This window comes from Protomyctophum bolini, assembly GCF_963924005.1.
Source record: "Protomyctophum bolini genome assembly, chromosome: 11".
Taxonomy (NCBI): Eukaryota; Metazoa; Chordata; class Actinopteri; order Myctophiformes; family Myctophidae; genus Protomyctophum; species Protomyctophum bolini.
Window position 1 is genome coordinate 19,043,612 of NC_137872.1, and position 22,779 is coordinate 19,066,390.

The following is a 22,779-nucleotide window of genomic DNA, read 5'->3' on the forward strand; positions in this document are numbered from 1 at the left end:
CTTTTAAAACGTAGAGCTGATATATGGACAAATTATAACATGCAAGGCTTAAGTGGTTAAGTATAAAGCAGTGGTTCTCAAAACATTAATCGCCCAGTCTGAAGTGCAATACATTTGGGGTGTACTATGTACTGTAACAAGCCATACAAAATAAAACACATATGAAAGTAACTGATGTACTGACCTTCTAAGAGATCTGAGGCCGAGCCTAGACAGTACTCCATCACCAGCTGAGAACAGAGCAGTGGCATGAATTATGTCACACAAGACCCACCGCTTCTCAGTCACATGTACCAGTGAATACTGTATATTCAAGTTTGTAAAGGGTGAGTTTACATACATTACACACACACACACACACACACACACACACACACACACACACACACACACTTACCCATGCTGTGTGCTCTCTCAGGTAACATCCTTTGTATTCTATGGTGTTGGGATGGCGAAGCTTCTGAAGAAACTTCACCTCCTTGATAATGTCCTGCCATTTCTGGAGACGGAGAAGAATATTAGCCAATTAATAAAAACATTAAGAGTCATTCACACACTCTCATGTCTCCCAGACAAAGAAAACAATTATATTTCTGTTATGATTGCAAAAAACGACATTACACAAAAAGGTGCAATTGTTTATTTGGTTAGCATAAAATTGAGCATCTCCGATTCTGAGCTCATATAAGAGTGTGTGGTCTGAATTGTTTTGACATGCCCAAAACAATGCAGTGGGTAAAAGGTACAATTATGACTATCCACATTGTCACACTGTTGCCAGTTGAATTCAATGTACCTGTCAGCCGTCACATTGCTCAATGAAACCACAAGCTGCATGAGCCGACATATGCCAGGGTGATTTTCAGCTCAACGCAACAAAACGTGTTGATTTTATCAACTAAAACTGACAAAAAATGTTTGCCAACTACCTTTTTTCACTGACGAAAACTAAATAAAAACTAAGCTGTGATGACTAAAACTAAGACCAAATAATATTTTTTTCGGTTAATGAAATTGTCAATATATTATATTGACAATTTCATCAAACGAAAAAAGATTGACTAAAATGTTAGGGAGGGACTAGTGGAGAAGAGATCCAGTAGAAGTCATTGTATGTTTGCGCTCGGGTGTTGCGCTCTATAACTAATAACTAAACTAACTAAGTAAATAAAAATGTCAATTACCCTAAAAGGAGCTGTAAATATCAGAGATATCGAGAGTGATTGATTCCCCGTGCTTTAAAACTCGTATTTTTATTTGCAAAAATAGACGATGACCAAGCTCAAAACACAATGCATCACAATGCTTAACCACTTACCCTATTTCAGAACTTTAAAACAATATAAGCTCACAACGTGCAGCATCAAATTATTTTTGAGCCCATTTTAAGAGATCTTGGGGTATTTATTGAATGTTTTCCCCTATACTTAAATGCCCAAAATAGGGACACCAGGTTGTGAGTAGTAAACAAATTAAACATTTGAATGTTGTCGCAGTATTGTATTTGATAGGTATACAGGGGTCTTGCATTGACTATTGTCATAACACCAGCTACGACGCTGCCAAAATGTCTGACATTACTAGAACTACGGCATGGATGGGCTTGAATGGCAACCAACCTTTATCGTGCCACACTGAACGACACCGAGAAGTTTACAAAAGACTGTGTCCACAGAAAGCAGTTCATCAGTGGAGGAGAACTTTGGCTATCATGGGCAGCACGCTCGCACAGAGCGTTTATTCATGCCAGAAACATTCAAGCCTATTGCTGTGCTCAAACGTTGTGTATCTGCGTTATTAGCACAAACAATGGTATATGCTATGGGCTACTCATGGTTGTGGGTAATATCAGGTTGTAAATGGCTGGGTTGTGAGACACAGCCAGGAAAATCAAATGGTACTTTGATGAACGACACACCTCTCCAAAAAGGTGAGCTATTTTCTTCTTGCGCTCGAGTGCTCCACCAATAAAAACAGGTTGGTCGCCAAAACATGATGCTTGGCCCTAAGAAGACTAGCACTACAGCGCAGCTTTACCATAGACATGGATGGCAGAAACGCCCTGGCAACTCAAATATGCGATTTACATAGTCCCTTTATACTTTATGTGTTGATTCCATCCGAGTTGTTGATATTGTGTATGTGTGTGGTCACTATGACAACACTCTCGTCTCGTTACCTCATTGGTTTGCTTGCCGCTGTAGGACATCTTCTTGATGGCCACCACCTCATTGCTGCGCACATCTCGGGCCTGTGGAACAATGGACAGACAAATCTAAAGACAAATCTAAAGGCAAACCAGTCGACCTGCCATCCTAATTCACAGGCCAGTACATAAACATTCAATCAATTTAGGGAGGCGGATTTGGGTCATGTTACATGTTAATTGTATTGCAAAACATCACAGCAACACATACTGTATGTATAGTAACATGCATGGTGGCATTATTACCATGCATGATATACCAAACAATCAGATTGAGCTGTTGAGTCAACGCATTTAGACCTGAGGCTGATTCTAAAAACACCTTCTAAAACCCATGTTTTAGAAAACCTTTACATTTGTATTCAAAACCTTTAAAATAAGTATAATGATGTTGTTACATGCATAGCAACAACTAATACTACAACAACTAATAACACAGAGGTAGCTCGCGGATTGAAAGGTAGAATAATGTTTAGGTAATAACCGGTCTAAATTAGCTAATCATAAAAAGAACCTTCATAATTAATTATTGACTCATTTTTTGTTGGATTTTAATATTAACATATTGGCTTATTCAATGCTTTTTTGTTTTTAAATCTAAAAAGCAGCAAGCATATAATGCAGCATGAAGTTGTAAAGGCAAATGGCAATGATGGTTTTGAATGTCTGGCACTGAGGATTTGGATTTAACTAAACTCTCTCAATCAAGAAACTTTCCGGCGTTTAGTCTTCAGGCTATTTCGTTCTTTGGTAGGTGATGAAAAACAGCCAAGCAGCTGCTGAAACCTGCCAAGAATTCACTTCCATTCATTAGCGACGTTATACCATGAATGCAAATTAATTCACAAAAAGTCATTTTTGTGACACATCCCTTCCCCTGAAATGTTGATTCAATTTCCTTTGCATGTACAGTAGCTGGGGGGGAAAATACCGTAATAGGCTAATGGTCTCCCATCAAAGTAAGTATGCAATACAATGTATGCTATTGTGAAACATACAAATATGAGGATGAGATCAGGCTGCTAAATTCATTGAAACATTCCCCTAAAATGTGAAAATCACACCATTTGTTGAATTATTCATCCTCACAGAACGTCAAACTAAAAACAAGACTGTGTGATATTTTGCAGTAATTTTGGGTGTGAATTTACCCCAACTCAGAAAGAGATGAAACATTTTTGTAACATTAGTTATCGCCGTTGCAGAGTGAGCCTTTAAGGGAATGCAGTCAATGTGTGCCTTCAGAACCAACAGGCCTGTTTCCGTACTCACAAAGTAGACTGCACCGAAGCTGCCATGGCCGATCTCACGGAGGTCAGCAAACAGCTTCTCTGGGTCATCTCGGTAGAAGAGCTCTGCCACCTCCGGGTCCTTCAGATTGCCTGCCCGTGCTGCACTGGCGGGCATGGCCAGGGCCTGGCGGAGAGAGACAGGGGCCAGGGTTACACTGGGTACTACTAATACTGGACAATCCACCAACCATGGGAGCCAAATAATATGACCGACCTACCAATATAACCCTGCCGCTGGTCGAAACAGCTAGTGAACATACCATGCCCTACCCATGAACCATTACTATGCAATAATCAAGGCCCTATTATGGGACGCACATTTGTCTGATAACTGATCTACACAGCTTGTAGATCAGTTATTTTCGGTAGAGGTGGACAAGGAGGAGGCCTACAATAGAGCCCTGGGGGCTAATATAGGGTTTACGTGGTTTAAAGGTTATCTAATACTGACACAGGCAATGTCACAAGACTGATTTGAATCTGTGACATGATACGTGACAAGGAAGGGAGGTGTACAAACTTGTCGAAGCACTGTCTGGAACAGCTCCTATGCATTAGCAAGACCTTAAGGGGCCTCTACAAACTAAGCTGTCTTGTCCTGAGTCCTGACATCTCCTGACTACATCTGGAAATCAGATCGGGTGTCGTCAGGTGAAATCTCACCTTTCAAGATGCTCCAAGTTACTGCAAAGACTACAGCTGATGGTACTGACAGAGGAATTAAAGGCAGTGCCATACTCTCCCTTCCCAATGAGTCCCACTGCCTATTAAACATACCACTTGTGCTCTAACAAGCCATTGGGTGTCAAATAAGTGGCATCAGGTCATGCAGGTGTGAACATAATGTCCCAAACAATTTCATTCTAATGTAATAAATAGGAATTATGAGAGAAGGCTGCCTTATTTTATTTCAGCAATAAAACTCCAACATACTGTACATACTGGAGAGACAATGTCATGTATATGATATCTAGACAAAATCTACAGTATATGTGAGATATTCAACACCGTCAGTTGTTAAATCTTGGTCTTCATCGCACAGCTGGATGTTAACCAAGCAGGAAGTGAGAACACAGAATGAATTGGATTTTCCTCCAGTCCATTCAAAAGCAACGACAGCCAGCCCGTTGTGAGCTTGTAATTTGGCCATTGTCACTATTTGTCGTACAACAAAGAGGAACACCCCCTCCCTTTGGTTCTTTTTTCCTCCCTTTTACAAATGCGACCCTAGTTATTTAGTATGGCGAGGTGCTGGCTAGGACAGTCATTCTCAACCTTTGAGAATGACCCCCAGGATTTTGTATCTCTAGTCTGGGAACCCAATCCATCTATACAGTTGCTGAAAATAAATACTGAGTTTATCCATTGGGTTCCATTTGTTTCAAAAACTCAGTCACAGACCGATAATGGTCCCTTTTGACCCGGCGTTGAGAAAGCGTGGGGCTAGGACGACAAAGACGAGCCAGCATCATTAGCATGCGTCTATGATTCAGTGACTGCATGAAGACACAGCCTTGGGGCTTCCATTTAATGCAATCCTTCATGGACCACTTCCTTGAACCACTTAAGCCCTATATAATTCGACGTATGTATAGTAATGAAAATAACCAGTCTACAAGCTCACAAGACAACACTGTGAGGAACATTTATTGAAACTTTTGCAAATCGTTGCCTATAATGACATGATGCCAAACATAGCCAAACATTGAACTTGAAAAGGTTGAAAGTGGTAAACGTATTAACTATGCAAGGCCAGGGCACCACTGTATGTGCGTGGCATCTGCATGAAGTACCATAAAACAATTTCATGGCATCATGGAGTAATTTGCTGGTGGTAAATCAGAGGAAGCACCACAGCAGAGGCGTGTGTTGTACAAGTGTGTGTGAAGCCACACACACACACACACACAGACTTCAACATTCAGTACATTACAGTACATTTTAAAGAATCGTCACTAGTGTCGGGCAGAAACCAAGTTATAGACCGATATGTCTATGTATATCGTGTAATCTCAGAATCTGTAATGTATTGTATACTTTCGATTGTATACTTTTATGAATCTGTGCTCCAAACCATGTGATCATGGTCGTGAGTTAAATATGATGATGATGATGATCTCCATATTCCACCCTTCTTTGCATTAGCATCATGCAATAGTAGCAAAAATACTAGCAGATATATAAGCTTACAATGCGCCGCATTGTGAGCAGGTAGTTCTGCCATTCAATATTTTTGAAAGGTTTCACCTGTAGTGAAATGTCCAAAATAGGACCGCCAGGTTGAAAGTTAGGGAGGTCTGTATGGCTTATATAAATATTATTAACCAATGAAAGTAGTGATGCACCGAATATTCGGCCGCAGAAAATATTCGGCAGAAAATGGCTAAAAATATTTTCGGCCTATTCGGTTTCGGCCCGAATAGGCAGAAAATATATCACTGAATAGTGTATGCAATTAATGCATTCAAAAGAGCTGAATAAATGTTTTATGGACCCATAATAGTGATTATTATTTAAGTTTTGCCATAAACATTTATTTTGCCATAAATCAGGTAGCTTTAAGGTACAGCCATGACAGCAATGGTAGGAAAAAATATATATAATATTAATCATATTCAGGTATTCAGATATTCTACCAACCGTTTCCTATATTCGGTTTTGGCCAAGAATTTCCCTTTCGGTGCATCCCTAAATGAAAGGTATTAACAAGAGCTTGTGACCATAAATACATGGTATCATTATCATAGGTAAAGTAACATACACGTTTCTGCCTAATCAACAGAAACACTTGCAAATCAAAACATGAAACGTTTGCAAGGCGAGCAACCAACTCTTTCCACCGCAAGTGGCTGAACATTCTTTCAAATAAGTGTGAAAGAGAGACGTTTGTTGAACAGAAACGGCGAGTCATAATTTGGTGTGTCAATGAAGGCTGATGACCATGATCACATGGCTGAGCAGACTCCGAGCTCCCAGACTTGGATGGCTGGCTGATATGAGTCGTCATTGTAGAGGGAAGCAAGGTTGTTACATTTGTACAGTGGAAACTACTTCTGTAGTATAACTACTTATAACCGTTTCCTCACAGTAACAGTACATACGTGCACGTGACGTGTAAACAAGTAAAATATCAACCATTAGTACAAGCCATTATACAACTAGGCTATACGTGTCAGCTCATTGTTTTTATATTTGGCAGCCTGAGTCATGTCCACAGGCTGGTGGTCAGAGGCTTGAGGATTATGGGGTTGTCTAAGTGTAAAGCAGCTTGCAACATACTGTTCAATCTCCTCCATTATAGGCAGTCGGTCTATTTGGAGGAGAAAGCGCTTTTGGATTTTTTCCCCCCAGGTGTTGGTAATATGACAGACTATGACCAATGTTGGCTGTTCATGTGCATGTGTTGCCTATATTCTGTACATTTAGGGCTTGTTTGGATTCAAGCACTGAGACACATGATGTTTCGAGTGTGTGGAATATCGGAAGCAACTGAAAAATATTTTTGCCCTTGTTGATAATGTATTTTTTATAAATGTGGACTCAAATAAGGAAATTGAAGTGTGTGTGTGCGCACACACACACACACACACACACACACACACACACACACACACACTTTTGTTGTCTGATGAACTCGTGTAATTGTTCTCACAACTTGCCTGTGTTAACACCGTTTCTATTTTATGTCTATTCATGTACTGCCTAATCACAGATATATAATATAATAGCATGTTCTATTGTTAGAACTGAGCAGAGTGCTGAAATTAATACCCTGCCTGCTACTGTAAGCTTACTCACATACGCCGACAAGAATTGGACTTATCTCTGGTTCCTAAACTTTAGCTAAATGCAACAGACAGTATAGTGTTTCACTCAATGTGGAGAAAGCGTTCCTTCCCCTCCTGACTGATGTACCATCTGGTGATAAATAATGGAATATCTCGAGCTGCTCCGTCATGATACCACCGCTAAGTGGAGAATGACTTTGCTTCATCCCTTGTTGAGAAGCTACAGTTCTATGTTCAGACCCCAACTCAGCGAACGCAACCCAGAATCATGGGAAAGAAACAAAAGCTTGGCTACATAATAAACAATACAACAAGGCTATTATGTCAGCCTGGTTTAACCACTAAAACGCTATACTTCATTGTATGTCAGACAAAAAATGTCTTTAAACTCTTTTTTTGCAGGGTGTTTTTCCCAAATGTTTGACACTATTCTGACATGCCCAGGCCAGAAAGAAATTGTCAATTTACAAGCTCTCGACACGTCACGTTTTAATAATGTGTGCTTGTAGATTGGGTATTTTCACTGAATGTTCACTGCAGAATAGGGATGCTAAAGCTCATATGATTAACTTTGGAGAGATGTCAGATTGCATAATGCTTTTTGGACAACATCACAAACTCATTAGAAAAGAGAAGACTCGAAGACCCAGTTTACAAGGTCACCAATGACTTCTGACTGCTTCCTCCTAATAATGGACTTATTCCGTCAGAGATTATAAAGTCTTACAGGAAAATAATGCAATTGGGGCTTGTGACTGATGTTTTTGGTTGACCTTTTAAATCTCATGTGAGTGGAGTGGATGTTGGAAGCACAATCACTACATTGTCCCCAAGTTAAGTATGTGTACAGTACAGTAAGTATGTACACTACAGTAACTTTTGCCGAGTGGGATTGACATAGAACACATAAACACATTACACTGACGTTACAGTACAATTAGCCCTACAAGCAGAACCCAATGGTACTGAAGTTTCTGACATTTTTGATTTCAGAAAAGCTTTACGGAGGGTTCCGAGAGGGGCTACAGTACAATAATACACAGTACTGGAAATCTTTGAATGTAGGTCGACACATCACCAAATGAGGTTTTGTTCATGTACACCTAAACACTCAGGATAAGATACAGGAACCTTTCAGTGAGTGAGCATAGATAAGGTAAATAATTTTACAATCTCAGATGGGAGAACATTTGAGGCTGGTTCGGAGCCTGTTAGCTTCTTGTTGTGGTTCAGTGAAAACATATATAATATTGTTTTGATATATATTTTATAAAAACGCGTATTGATGACGCCTAACGTCGTAAACGTATAGGCACCCATCGTGATATTATTAGCCAACTACTAGCTTATTATTTATGATACATGATAGCACAGCAAACTCAGTATCATTAACGCACTAGCTGACCTACGGCAACCCAACTACACTAGCAGTTAGCATAGGCTAGCATCACTTACCGCGGCTTATTGTGCCACTCGCTCCTCTTTCCGCCACGAAAAACAAGCGTTAGCACCGAGCGGCAGCAGCAGCTAGCTAGACGCGGCGGTCCTCATAGCCCGGGTCCCTGAACCGCTCTCAGTCCGTCTCCATCACCGATGCTCTCCTCGGGGTTTTCGGGGGTGACCAGCACGGCTAACGGCGACTCCCTGGCTACTAACGGGCTCCTTGTTCCGCTGGCTTAGCACTGTTAGCAGGCAGCAGTCAGTCGGCTAACTAGCTTAGCTTTAGATTGGCTCCTCCGGGGTTAGCAGCCCAGCTGGCTGCTGCTGTGCTGCTGGCTGCTGTGTACCGCTAGCTGCTGCTTCCTCCCGCGGGGTGTGGCTGCCGCTGCTGCCGCGTCTCCTCCTCGGTGCTTCCTCGCGTCTCTCCGCGGTACATGCTGCACGCGCCGCCGTCACTTGCGCTCTGGATGGATGGATGGATGATGTACGGGTTTGTTTATGATGAGGCTCGGTTGGGACAGACGCTCGTTGTTGTTAACGGTGGTCTGTCTCTGTGTGTTTGTTGTGGACCCCGCGCCGCGCGCACCGCGTCCTGTCTGCCTGTCTGCGCTTCGTTTCTCGTTTGGACCGGACGCCGTTTTTTTTTTTTTTTTTTTTTTGTTCTAAAATACAAGATGGCACACAGTCACTGGAGGGGCGGGGCTAAACACCATGTGGACCGGAAAGTGTTGTTGTTCTGTTTCCTGTTCATTGTAGAACCCAGATTGATTGATTGATTGATTGATTGATTGATTGAAATGAAAGATGTATTAACAGATTGGAGAATTACAGTACATTTCAAGCACAACTCAATACAAAACTGTTACACATAGGGTCCAGTGGACCCTATGTGTAACAGTTATGATGAATTGATCATGGTGGACCCGGTCCAGTCCACCATGATCAATTCATCATAACATTTAGAGACGTACAAATATACACTTCTATACAGGCAAAAACAGGAAATCATCATGGAGGTAAAAAGGGGAAAAAACATATAGGCTACACCGCTACAGTGAGGAGAAAAAGGGGTGGGTGGGGGGAATCAGATTTTACGGGGTCCAGTTTCGAATTCCAGCCGTCCGTAGGTGCCCTTTTAGAGCGGTTTTGAAGGAGTCAAGGGATTTGCATTCCACATTTTGGTGGCATGGGAGCAAAAATAATTTAGTCCCTTGTTTGTGCCGAATCTGGGTAAGCAAAGCAAAGCAAAGTTACCATGTTTACTTACTTTTCGTGTGATAATATTGTCACCCACTCTATCTTGATTGATTGATTGATCATGTTATATAACCCAAAATGCAATGCATAAATACAATCAATAATAATTCATACAATTTCAACATAGTTCCTCTATGATTTTCTTTTAGATGATTATTATTATTATTATTATTATTATTATTAATAATTTTAGTTTCTAATATGTTTTTCACCTGTAGTTTTCGTTATAACCAAACACACGCATGCAAGCACACACACACACACACACACACACACACACACACATGCACACACACACACACACACACACACACACACACACACACACACACACACACACACACACACACACACACACACACACACTGTGTGCACACACATATTGATAGAGACCGAAAGCATTTTCAGACCATATGTCTATCAAACATATACTGTGAAATCCTGAGCAAAATGAACTGAATATGAATAAATATACTGTGCAACACAAATTTTAATAACAGAAAGAAATATAGCCTACCATAATAAGGTCAAAGCAGTGAAAGCACCATCAGTTAGTTTTATTATATTTTACTAGATCAATTGCTTTCGAGTTGATTTTATTATTTACTTAATTAGGGGGCCATGCATTAAAACTAAATAAATTAATCCACAAAACTAACATTTGTATTGTTGACCTATTTCTAAAATATTAGTGCAACTTTCGTTCATGTTTTACCCCTCTATCACACGGAACTATGTTTTTTGTTCTTCGTATCCATATCACTACGCCCAAAAAAATAGTTCCATGTGATAGAGGGGTCAAAGTTGAACGAAAGTCTAATATTTTAGAAATAGGCCAACAATACAAATTGTAATACAAATTACTTTTATTGTGTGACCCCACTGCCCCAGTGCCCCCCACAAAATGACTGGAACTACTTAATATTTCACCAAAACCAGAGCAGAACTCCCACCACGGGACTCGGGCAATCAATTATCAATTAATACAGTTGCAACCACTATATGGCAAGTATTTCATACAGCTTAAGTTAAAAAAATCTGAACTATCCCATTAACAATTAAGAATTGAGCTTGGTATGAGCATTGTGAACAGTCAATTGACTGCTAATGGAAGCACTCATTCTTCAGTCATTAATCAGCATGCTGGGGTTGTCTCTGTTGTTGTCGTCATGGAACAGTGATGTAATGTCAAAGGATTCTGCCAGCTCATCGTAATAAGGAAGTGTTCTGTGGCATGTTTCTGAACGTGTCTACAGAATTTATTTTGAAATTGTATTATTTTATTTTTAAGAGACCGGGAAGCTATATGCACTCTTGTATTTCTGGTTATTCTTGCTGTTGTTAATACTTTTTCTTCCAATCAAAATCTACCGTCCCATTGATGAAAATAAACAAAACTTGGCACACATCCAATGGCAAATGCGGCCCATGTCATTGTGGGCCAATAGTCCTAATGGTGGAGCTAAATTCAACATAATGAAATTGCTTGTGTAGGCAAATCATCTTCAGCAGTAAATAAAGTTCACTCCCTCTACCACTCTCGTTGAAGAGCACATTGCTGCCTGTTGGCTGGCATCTCACATGCAGTGGATGTCTTCCCAAAACCGAGTCTGAGTTTCCATCTTCCCTGGAAAGCCCTGTCCCCTGCAGGATCTTTCAGAACTAGTAACTTAAAATATACTAATTGTTCAGCTGCTTCTCCCTCACTTCTGCACTCTCTTTCACTGGCTTCCTGTTGCTGTCCGCATCCAATTCAAAACACTATGATAACCTACATGGCAATCAAGGGAATGGGACCCTACTACCTTCAGGACATGATGCACCCCTACACCCTTTCCTGCTCACTAGATCAGCTAAACACAGGATGTATGTCCCTCCCTTCCCTAAACCCTGGCCAAACTCTACAAGGAATTCCACTGGCATGGCACACCCCTCCGTCAACGTTTTGGGACCTGCCATGGCCTGATATCATGTCATGCCAGGCTGGTGATGTCAAAGGGGTCTGAAATGCATGGGTGCCTATTTTGGCACCACTCCAGAGTAGGTCTGAGCTAGGCCAAACATGACCAAACACATAGACTGATCACTCACTGACTTTTATTTAGACCAGGATCATAATTGTAATACAATTTACAATTTAGGCATTTAGCAGACGCTCTTGATCCAGAGCGACTTACATTTAAGCAAAAACAAAAGCATGGCATACATCACATTTTTGATGCGGTGTGGTTTAGTGCGGTGTGGTGTGGTGCTAATGCCAGAGGCTCTACCAGCACCCGAATGACATTTTAACTAAACAAGGGTCCTAAAAAAACAGGTTACAAAAAAATGTCATTCAAGTGTCCTAGTCTATTATAGGACACTAGTGTGAAGTGTCCTAGTCTATTCTCCCTCCTGGCTGTAGTGTGGACTGACCTCTGACCACAACCCCTCAGTCAGGAGTCAGGAAGCACAGAAGCACTCCTCATTTCTAGCACTCTACATTTACATACTGTACTAAACTCATACATATTTGTAGGCTACTTGTTAAATGTATGTTATATATATTTTTTAAACCTATATTTGACCAAAAGATTTTATTTACCGGTAGATATGTGATGAGAGTGTTTGATGCTATCCTAATTACTTTTTAGCAGTTAATTTGTAATTATATAATTGAAAGTTGCTCTGGATAGGTTTTTATCTGTTAAATGCCTAATTGTAATTAAGCAATTAATATATCGTAAAGTAATAAAAGATTACATTTGGTCATGGTCTGTTTTATGGTCAGTAAACTTGCTGAGAGACTACTGTAGTGGTAGTGACGACGGATGTTTGCATCAGGGTTAGTTCTTATTGACAGATCGCACAGAAACCATTGCTGTTTAAAGGAAGACAGGTTTTGCAAGGACACTGTCACACCTCCACCTGACTGACAGATACTACTCCCTCAATGCACCTGTGGTTTACACACAGTTGGGAAAGGGGACGTGATGGAGTCGACGCTGACTGTTTGTGTTGTAGTGATTTTAGCTTTACTGGTTGACGGTAAGTGTCACAATATTCTAAATGCTATTCTAAGAATATTAGTTTATGTAATCTCTCAATAGTAATTTACTGTAAAATGTAAATAAAAGATCTGATGTAAGGTATAACAATTATATGTAGGAAGTGTTAGGTTTGTACATAATAGGTTATGTAATGTCTATCAATTGATACTGTCTATATAGCAGAATGAATTAGACAAATTCATCCATGTACATTATTCTATAATGTAGAATATCAACTGGGACCTCTCATAGTATACAGTTATATACACATCTCTGTGGCTACATGAGAACGTTTAAATTGGAAAATTGTACGTGACAAACAATCCAGGTACTTATTATCTGTCTTCCATGACATACCAGAACTTGTTTATGGCAGGAGAAAAAAAACCTGTTTGATTTGTTTCTGTCCACCCTGCAAGATAATCTGTGTATGCAGGTAAATTCCTATGTATGCATTTGTGTTGGTGTTACTGTGTTACGATACTAACAATAATTTCTTGCAATTTATCAGGTGCCAAAGCACAGGCGAATGGTGAGTCCTGCTTTCATTAATTAATCATTAACCTTTTGTCAAACGACTTAAATTCTGTACTTCCCAGTCTACACCAAAGATCTACAAGATTACAACTTGTAATGTGGTGGGTCAAAGTACAAAAAACTGTGTCCAACACACTCACTCCTGAAAGAAAGGCAAAGCAATATGTTAACAAGGAAATGATAAACAATACAAGAAACACAACTGTATTCACATCTGATACAGTTGAGTTAAGACAAGAGAATAGAAAATAAGAATACATTCAAATACCGTTAAAAGAAATACGATATGTGAGAAAGTTACAGCGCTCCTAAAGAACTAAACCAAAAGTCTCAATAAAAGGCATGGCCAAAATTAAAGTCTTCAGCTCTGACTTAAAAGAAATGGAGAGTTGTACCAGACCTGTGGTTTTGATTAATTGATTGATTGAATACTTTATTAACAGTTTGCAAAAAAAAGCACAGAAGATAGTACAGTTTAATACAAATAAAAAAGGATTGAACCCAAGAAAGCAAGCACTATGGCTTGTTTCCATTGGGGTCCTGAGTATTCAATTCATAGAAACATAATGACAACACTAAAAACATTATCAAACAACCAAAAAATTATCAAATGAAAAAATGGAATTGGACCATAGTCCCCTTGGTGTTATGGTTATATAAATTGAGTGCATAACTGTGGTTATATTTTAGTTGATTTCCATAATTTAAGAGCAGGTCCCAGAATGGAGCATTGGAGAACTCTGCATGTCATTTTTGCACTCTCATATGTATAATTATTATGAGTATTAGTACTATGCTAGAAAGTCCTACCTGCATGGTCTTCCAGAATTAGGCAGCGAAAATGATAGTCATGGAAAAACAGGTGAAATAGAGTGTTTACTTTGAGGGTAGTTCAAAGGCATGACAAATGTTTCTATTCCAGGAAAGGCCAGCAGAAAAAGGCCTAAAAATTAAGGAAGCAATACAGTCTTCACAAAGTGACATTGCATGTCATGGTTTGTCTCCACCAGGCCGAAGGCATGGGGAGAGAGTATGTTTGTGTGTGTGTGTGTGTGTGTGTGTGTGTGTGTGTGTGTGTGTGTGTGTGTGTGTGTGTGTGTGTGTGTGTGTGTGTGTGTGCGTGCGCGTGCGCGTGTGCGTGTGCGTGTGCGTGTGCGTGTGTGTCCGTCTGTTACCAGATAATCTCCGGCACCGTTAACCTGGTCGATGCCAAATTTTGCCTGTTATAGCGCCACCAGGAGGCCGACTTTTGAAAAACATTTTTAATATTACTACTCCGTTCAAGACGGATCTGTCCAATATTTCAGATTCCATCCTAAATGGCTAACATTGGCTTTAAAAGTTTGGAGGATTGGCCTGTTTTGAACAAAAAGCCTCAAATCATGAACGGAGCATGCAATTTACCTGAAATCTTTCACAGACTTTCCTACTAGGCTCAAGAATATATCACACCCTTTTCAAATTGGCCTGTTATAGCGCCACCAACAGGTGGACTTTTGCAAAACATCCAATCATCCAATAAAACCTCAAATCATCCAAGCCATCCAAGGCATAAGAAGAAATGTCACCCTTTTCACATTGACCTAATATTGCGCCACCAGGAGGGCACAACCTGACCTGCCCTGGTGGAGACCTGTGCCAAGAGGGGCACTTTATCTAGTTGGTTATTATGTCGGTGGAATGTAGTTTGTCTGGAATTTGTTTTGATACATTCATCTCTCTAGGAAGCAAGTGAGGTTCATGCCTTGCTTTGGCTCCAGATTATGTCAAGTGTTTACTAAAGACACAGCTAATGATGCCAATCGCATACAGATTAAGGTCATGCAGACATACCTCCCCACACACCATACAGTAAAAAAAGGTGTGTGGACAATTGCAAGATTAAGAACATTTGGGTTAAACATCAATTATAGTCTGCAGGTCATGGTTTGACTGAGCACGACAAGAGTAAGTAATTAAGTAAGTACATTTTATTTATAAAGCACCTTTCGAAGCAAAGCTACAAGGTGCTGAACAATTGACCAGTAAAAACAATAGAAGCACAGAACATATACAGTTGTGACAAGTTATCTTTGGTGAAAAATTCATATTCCATAGGGTAGGAGCTAACACAGCGAAAGCCCGGTCACCCTTAGTTTTCAGCTTGGACGCGGGTATTTCTAGCAGACCTTTGTTGGTTTTAGGAGGCAGTAGGTCGAGGATATACAGCGGGGCCAGCCCATGTAGAGCTTTAAAAGTAATTAAAAGTATTTTAAAATCAATTCTGGCTTTAATAGGGAGCCAGTGTAGTGCGGCTAATACTGGAGTTATGTGCCCTGCGGTTTGTGTTTGGCTGTGGAGTTTTGTATTAGTTGAAGTCGGGATAGTGATGGTCGGCTAAGAGTGGTGTAGAGTGCATTGCAATAGTCCAGACGGGAGTTTATAAAAGCGTGCATGATTTTTTCCAGTTCTTGAGGTGAGAGAATAGATTTAATTTTGGCGATTTTGCGAAGATGAGCAGGCTGTCCAAGTGAAAAAATAGTGCACAGTAAATGAAAATATATGGGAGTGAGTGAGAAATATAGACAAATGGTATGTGCTCTGACAGCAACACAAGCATGACAGAAAGAGGATGATGTGAAAACCTGATGGGGAAGGGGAAAAAAATAAAAGAAAATAAAAGAAAACATTTTGAATTGTCATTGCTGAGTGGAACTCTTATACAGTAGGCCTATGTACAAAACCATAATTTTCAGGAAATGTAAAAGTACCCTGCACACTGCACAGCGAACACAGGCTTTCATTGGTTATAAATAGGCCTATACCTACCGTACCCACAGACCGGTTTCAACCTGGCATCCCTATTTAGACATGAACAGCAATGTTGTTTGTTGCATTTCTTTGTAGTGTGCGGCCAGGCTCCATTGAACACCAAGATCGTAGGAGGTGCTGATGCTCCAGCAGGAACGTGGCCCTGGCAGGCCAGTCTGCACTATCAATGGACCCATCGCTGTGGAGGATCCCTCATTAACAGCCAGTGGATCCTGACTGCTGCTCATTGCTTTAAACCGTGAGATCATTTGCTTCTCTCTAAACTCTCCATAATGTTAACTGTCTGATTCCTTTTCCGTCTGACCCTATTATTCTGGGCATGTCTCATTATAGGCAAACATTTTGCAAAAACCTGACACTGATGAAGGCTGGATAGCCAAAACTCTCTCAGCTATTTATGTCATACAAATAATTGAAAGTGACTCTTGCCACTGTGTGCGATCCAATACCTTTGTTTTTCATGATGTTATTTTGAGTGGATAACACACCAGAAGTCAGAAAGCGGTGGTCACAAGAAAACCACCTGCGGTGAACATAAATTTGACTAAAATAGCTCCTTCCTTATACGATCTACAAGCTCACTACTGTGATGTGAGCTTGTAGATTGTAAGGAGCTGGGAAGGTTTAGACCCCACATTGTTTTATTAAATATTTCTCAAAACTATTACAAAGATTTATGTGATTGATGTACAGTCAACAGTTATGACGAGAGATCAAATTTGTCCTATTGATTTGTTATGCAAGGCCTGGCATGCTTTTCTGTTTGCCTTTTATTATAATCAACCACACAGTGTTGGTTGAGAATCAAATTAAATCAAGCCAAAAGTATACCGTAGATAGAGAGTATAAGGCTATAGTATTATGTTCCTCCCAATAGCACTGACATCTCTCACTCCATACATTCAGGGACAGCGGCATCAGCGCCGGTGACATCACAGTGTACCTCGGACGAGACACCCAGCATAGCTACAATAGTAACGAGGAGTCCAGAACCGGCTCCCGGCTCATCAATCACCCTAACTACGATGACTCAACCCAGGATAACGATATTGCATTGATAGAACTCTCCGCCTCGGTTGATTTTACCAATTACATCCGACCTGTCTGTCTGGCGGCAGACGGAAGCGTCTATAGCGCTGGCACGATCACCTGGGTTACCGGTTGGGGCGCTATCCGCAAGGATGGTGAGACATCTTTCAGTGATTGTACTTTGAAACTACACATTCTCACTCTGAGGTCATATGGTCAGGTGATGAGGTGGGCAACATCTTCAGGCTCCTGTGTCGCATTGCTCTTCAACCCTATTCCATCACTTTTCAACATCCTATATCGTCAATGGAATGCATATTGTACGTTCTTCTCACTCTCAGCTTGTAATGTGTAGGCAGGTGTAGGTGTCAGAAGTGGACTTGAGCCCTGTGAGGTGAGACACTAGCTGAGTTGAGTGGCCACACTCAGCGGTGCGATGTCCACTTCTGCTGACTCAGCGCTGTTCGAGTTGCATAAAAATAAGCTTGGAATTGTAAATTATGACATCCTCGTCAACATGTGACACAACAGGAAGCCTGTCACATCAAACGTGGTTGATGTTGCCCAATTCGTCACTGTAGCTGGATGTGAGAATGCATTATATGAAACGTATAGCTAGACGGTCTGTGGCAAAGTTTCTCAATCGTTGGTCTGGAACATCGTAAGATATTCTCAACACACAATTGTCAATTCATATAGCCTACTGTAAATAATTGATACCTTTCACTTTATACTGAACAACATATCTTCTCTTCCAGTGCCTCTGCCTTCTCCACAGACGCTGCAGGAGGTCGATGTGCCCATTGTGTCCAATGATCAATGTAAGGTCAGCTATTCCACCCTCACTGACAACATGATTTGTGCTGGTCTTACAGAAGGAGGAAAGGACTCCTGTCAGGTATGTCATCTAAGTTTGTACACTTGTACAGAGGAAATGCCATTGAAATGGCTCTGGGGCAGATATACCTCTACTCTTGAATACTAGAAAGCTCACCTCAAAACACTGTCAACCCGTTACCCGGGCATACAGCTGGCGGAACTGCTCAGCCTGTTATTCCTAAACGTAACCTACAGTAAGCAAGCTATGCTTAAACCTAACCTTATCCCATCCTATAAAATGGTGCCAAAACCTAACCCTATTCCTAAACCTAACCCTAATAAAATTATAACAATAAAAGAAGAGGATCCAAGGCACTCTGTTCCAGTGTTATGATTTAACCTCGCCAACGAGCACCTGTATTCAGTTCAACAAACAAAGGACCACTGCAGCACTCCCTTCCTCTATTCAACACTAATAGAATTATGCCTAAACCATTCTCACAAAAACAAATACAAGAATACAAGAACCACCCCACAGAGCTGTTGGTATGAGGTCGGCAGACAAAAACGAGGGAAAGTGTGTTTTAAGGCGAGCATTCTGGATACTACTGTTTGGCTAGGTGAATCTTTTATTTAAGTAATGACATGGATTGATATAAGCACTTGCATAGAGTTTATAAATTAGTTAGCACTTAGCACAGAGGATGTTGTTGTGCAATGTGGTGTGCTTGCACATTTGAAGTTGTCCCTCTGCTAATGTAACGCCCGGGACTCGAACTCGGGCCTCCCGCCTGAAAGTCCAACATCTTAAACACTAGACCAAAGGGATATCCCTCTGGACTGGGGGAGATATTAGACTTTTGAGGCCATCAGGCAGAGGCTGTGAGCCACTCTGCTACACTCACCCCCTTTTGACCTCCTCCCACGGGGAAACCTGATCCGGGTCACGGCACCCATGTAACGCCCGGGATTCTAACTCGGGCCACTCTGCTACACTAAGCTCCCTGTTAAATGAGTATATAGCACCTTTATCCAAAGTGCTTTACATAGACTGTGCAGAGAAAACCATGCAAGGCACATCAGGAGTAATTAGGGGTTTGCATATTGCTCAAGCAAGGAAACTTCGACAACAACTCTGGGTGAGCCGGGATCAAACTGGGAACCTTGCGGTTCCCATCGGGCCTCCCTACCAGCCACTCTACCCCTGAGCCACTGCCTCCCTATACCAGCCACTCTACCCCTGAGACACTGCCTCCCTATACCAGCCACTCTACCCCTGAGCCACTGCCTCCCTATACCAGCCACTCTACCCCTGAGACACTGCCTCCCTACCAGCCACTCTACCCCTGAGCCACTGCCTCCCTATACCAGCCACTCTACCCCTGAGACACTGCCTCCCTATACCAGCCACTCTACCCCTGAGACACTGCCTCCCTATACCAGCCACTCTACCCCTGAGACACTGCCTCCCTATACCAGCCACTCTACCCCTGAGCCACTGCCTCCCTATACCAGCCACTCTACCCCTGAGACACTGCCTCCCTATACCAGCCACTCTACCCCTGAGACACTGCCTCCCTATACCAGCCACTCTACCCCTGAGCCACTGCCTCCCTACCAGCCACTCTACCCCTGAGCCACTGCCTCCCTACCAGCCACTCTACCCCTGAGACACTGCCTCCCTACCAGCCACTCTACCCCTGAGCCACTGCCGCCCAAATATGGCACATGTTACAGACTAATCTTTGACCAAGTTAATGAAGTCATTACTAACTATGATTGGCTTGGGCTATAGTGTCCTAGCCTGGCTAATAAGCCAGACCGAATCAGCCGTTGGCAAAAGAAATTGCCTGCCGGCGGATTGATTTGAGTCTGGCTTATTAGCCAGGCTAATAGTGTCCCTCCCTATCACTTCCTTGAAACAATTCCCCCCATCAAAATACAGAAAGTGTGTTCTGGAGAAAATGCAAGTGGGTGTAAATGGGTGTGGTCTATGGAGAGTCATTTTTTTATTGTACAAACTGGAGTCATGCATGACATGATACCGTAAGTGGGCTCGTATAGCATCACCGTGCAGCTGATTTGAAACTTTTGGGGTGGAGTAACTTCCGTGACCTAATGGCATTCTGTATGAGAAATGTGGCGTTGATTGGTCTAGCCAAGATTAGTTCCAAATGTATATGTACACAGACATAAATATGCACAGGCAGGGTCAAAAATATAATCACCATCCCTCGCCTTTAGCCTATAGTTGAGATAATGATAGCAAATATCCATTTTGTGTTTCTTACACAGGGAGATTCAGGTGGTCCAATGGTTTCCAAACAGAATACCAGCTGGATCCAGGCTGGAGTTGTGAGCCATGGTTATGGTTGTGCGTTACCTGACACCCCTGGTGTTTATGCCAGAGTGTCCCAGTACCAGACTTGGATCAACAGCGAAATCACCAGCGACCAGCCAGGATTTATACCTTATGTTGGCGGCAATGCTGTGTCCTCCAATGGTATATCCACCAGTCTATTTTCCATGTCCGTTTCTCTCCTTGTATCGATTTTACCCCTTGTATTTTCTATCTATTTCTCTTAGGCCTATATAAACAGTGCTTACCAACTTGAACCCGTAGCAACTTGAAACCTAGTATCTCTATTCTGGGAGTTTCACTGAAAATAGCAGATCAAACTCACTTGTACTGTATATGGGCTATATATATATTTATTTATTTTTGACAGGGACAACGCTCATTAATCAACATGTCAGTTTTCACATCAATGTAAATGGGCCAGAGTTAGCCAAAGCTAAATTTCATCTGTAGTCCCGAGATTAGTCCCGAGATTTGTTGTAGACAGACAAAAGAGGAGACCAGGTATAAAGCCAACCCCAGTCAACAAACTAATAGTTTACAGAGTATATAGAGCTAGTGCTGATTTTGACATAGTTTGTTTTATATCACCATTAAATCACCTAATCAACATGAGTTAGACTTTAATATATTAGTGGCCCTCACTTCACACAGGTGTGATTTTTTTATTTAGTTTTAGTCAGTCATATTTTAGTCACCTATAATGTTTTTCTTTTTTGGTCTGGCGGTGCCTTGATGGCGTCGTAATGACTGATTTTACACTTGGTTGCATGCTGAAAATCACATTCAGCATTCAACCAAGCATACAATGACTTGTCTTTTAGTTCTACTGGATCTCTTGTCCACTAGTCCCTGCCAGACCTTTTAGTCTAGTTTTGTTGACGAAATTGTCAATATAGTAGTATTAGTTTTAGTCATCATAGTTTAGTTTCATAGCATATCATAGTTTTTGTTTAGTAGTAAAAATCTGTAAAATAAAGTGTAAACTACAATACATTGAGAAGAATGTTATGAATCCCAGCTTTGTAAATGTATGTCTAAATACAAGTTTTGAGAACCCCCTAGCCCTATGGTTTACATGCAACCACATGAATCCTAGCATTCGGAGCATTCCATTGCATTCCAGTTCTGCGGTGAACATTTGGCAAAAATAGCAGATATACAGTACATGCTCACAATGTGTCATGTTGGTACATGTACACAGGCTTATTGATGTTTAAGTTACAAATCCAAACGTTTTACGTTGCAACAATGTCCAAATTACAATAAACCTGACAATAGTGCAAATAGTGTTCAATCTGGGGCACCATCAAATAACGTTATTGTGTCAATCAGTTGGTGTCCTACCCGACAGCAAGGACACCACCTCCAACCACTGCACACATGTAGGCCTACTAGTTATATTTGCTACGGGCATTGGTCATGAGGTCGTCCCACATTAACATACAGTCATGAACATACTCAAGAAAGACCAGAACACATGTATGGAGAATGGATGACTGGAGGTGTCGATGGAAGGCTCGCCCGAGGACAACATAGGAAGAGAGTTATATATTGTACAAACAGTATTAACATACTATACAGCGTATAAATCCCAGATTGTATATAGCTTCAACCAAAGTTACTGACTGGAGCTCTGATCGGGTTAAATTGAGCCAATTATCCTACACTGTAGGATAATTGTCCTAATTGGTAGGACCTACAGTATATGAATATCCTATATATGAATCACTATTCATATGTTTTCATTGTGTATTTGCTACCGAAATTATGCCGAATGACCTTTAATTTGTATGTATATACCGGTACTCATTTAATGGACGTTTGCAATAGCCTACTGTATTGACAATTGCAAATATTGAAAGGTTCTGAATAACAATATAACTTATATAAGCCATATTTGTATGGCCCTTTGTCATAGATGCTTACTCATAATTTCAATTGATATAAGACATCATGAAATAAGGGTAGATCTTTAGATTTGAATCCTATCTCATTTGGCCTTGCACGACAACTTAATGAAGTGTCTCATTTTACCCTGTTCTCCCCTATAGCTGTACGTGTATTGAATTGCCTTGTTGTTAAAATGTGGTAGGCTATACAAATAAACTTGCCTTCTTTGCCTTGCCTACATTTACATTCCTCATAGTGTAACATTACCAGTTTTATCTCCATTTTATGGAGAGATAAAGCCTGGACAACTATACCCAAA

General features: G+C 41.1%; 2 protein-coding genes across 3 annotated transcripts in view; one reads left to right on the forward strand and one right to left on the reverse strand.

Annotated features, from left to right (window-relative positions):
- The window catches only part of taok2a (TAO kinase 2a), a 28,907-nt gene extending 19,540 nt beyond the window's left edge, over positions 1 to 9,367 (reverse strand). For both annotated transcript variants that reach the window (XM_080775584.1, XM_080775583.1), the window contains exons 1-5: positions 8,742 to 9,367; positions 3,479 to 3,622; positions 2,180 to 2,251; positions 398 to 499; positions 185 to 230 (exon numbers count right to left, since the gene is read on the reverse strand). In XM_080775584.1, the coding sequence (XP_080631710.1) occupies positions 185 to 230; positions 398 to 499; positions 2,180 to 2,251; positions 3,479 to 3,613 (355 nt within the window). In that variant the 5' untranslated portion in view covers positions 3,614 to 3,622; positions 8,742 to 9,367. The remainder of the gene's footprint in view (positions 1 to 184; positions 231 to 397; positions 500 to 2,179; positions 2,252 to 3,478; positions 3,623 to 8,741) is intronic.
- Positions 9,368 to 15,218: 5,851 nt separating this feature from the next.
- Positions 15,219 to 21,561, forward strand: LOC308323334 (tryptase-like; the record flags this gene model as incomplete). Its single annotated transcript, XM_080775055.1, has 5 exons — positions 15,219 to 15,231; positions 16,436 to 16,598; positions 17,267 to 17,544; positions 18,148 to 18,287; positions 20,504 to 21,561. 5 exons carry the CDS (start codon positions 15,219 to 15,221, stop codon positions 20,792 to 20,794), a joined length of 885 nt encoding a protein of 294 aa, XP_080631181.1. The 3' UTR covers positions 20,795 to 21,561.
- Positions 21,562 to 22,779: the final 1,218 nt, after the last annotated feature.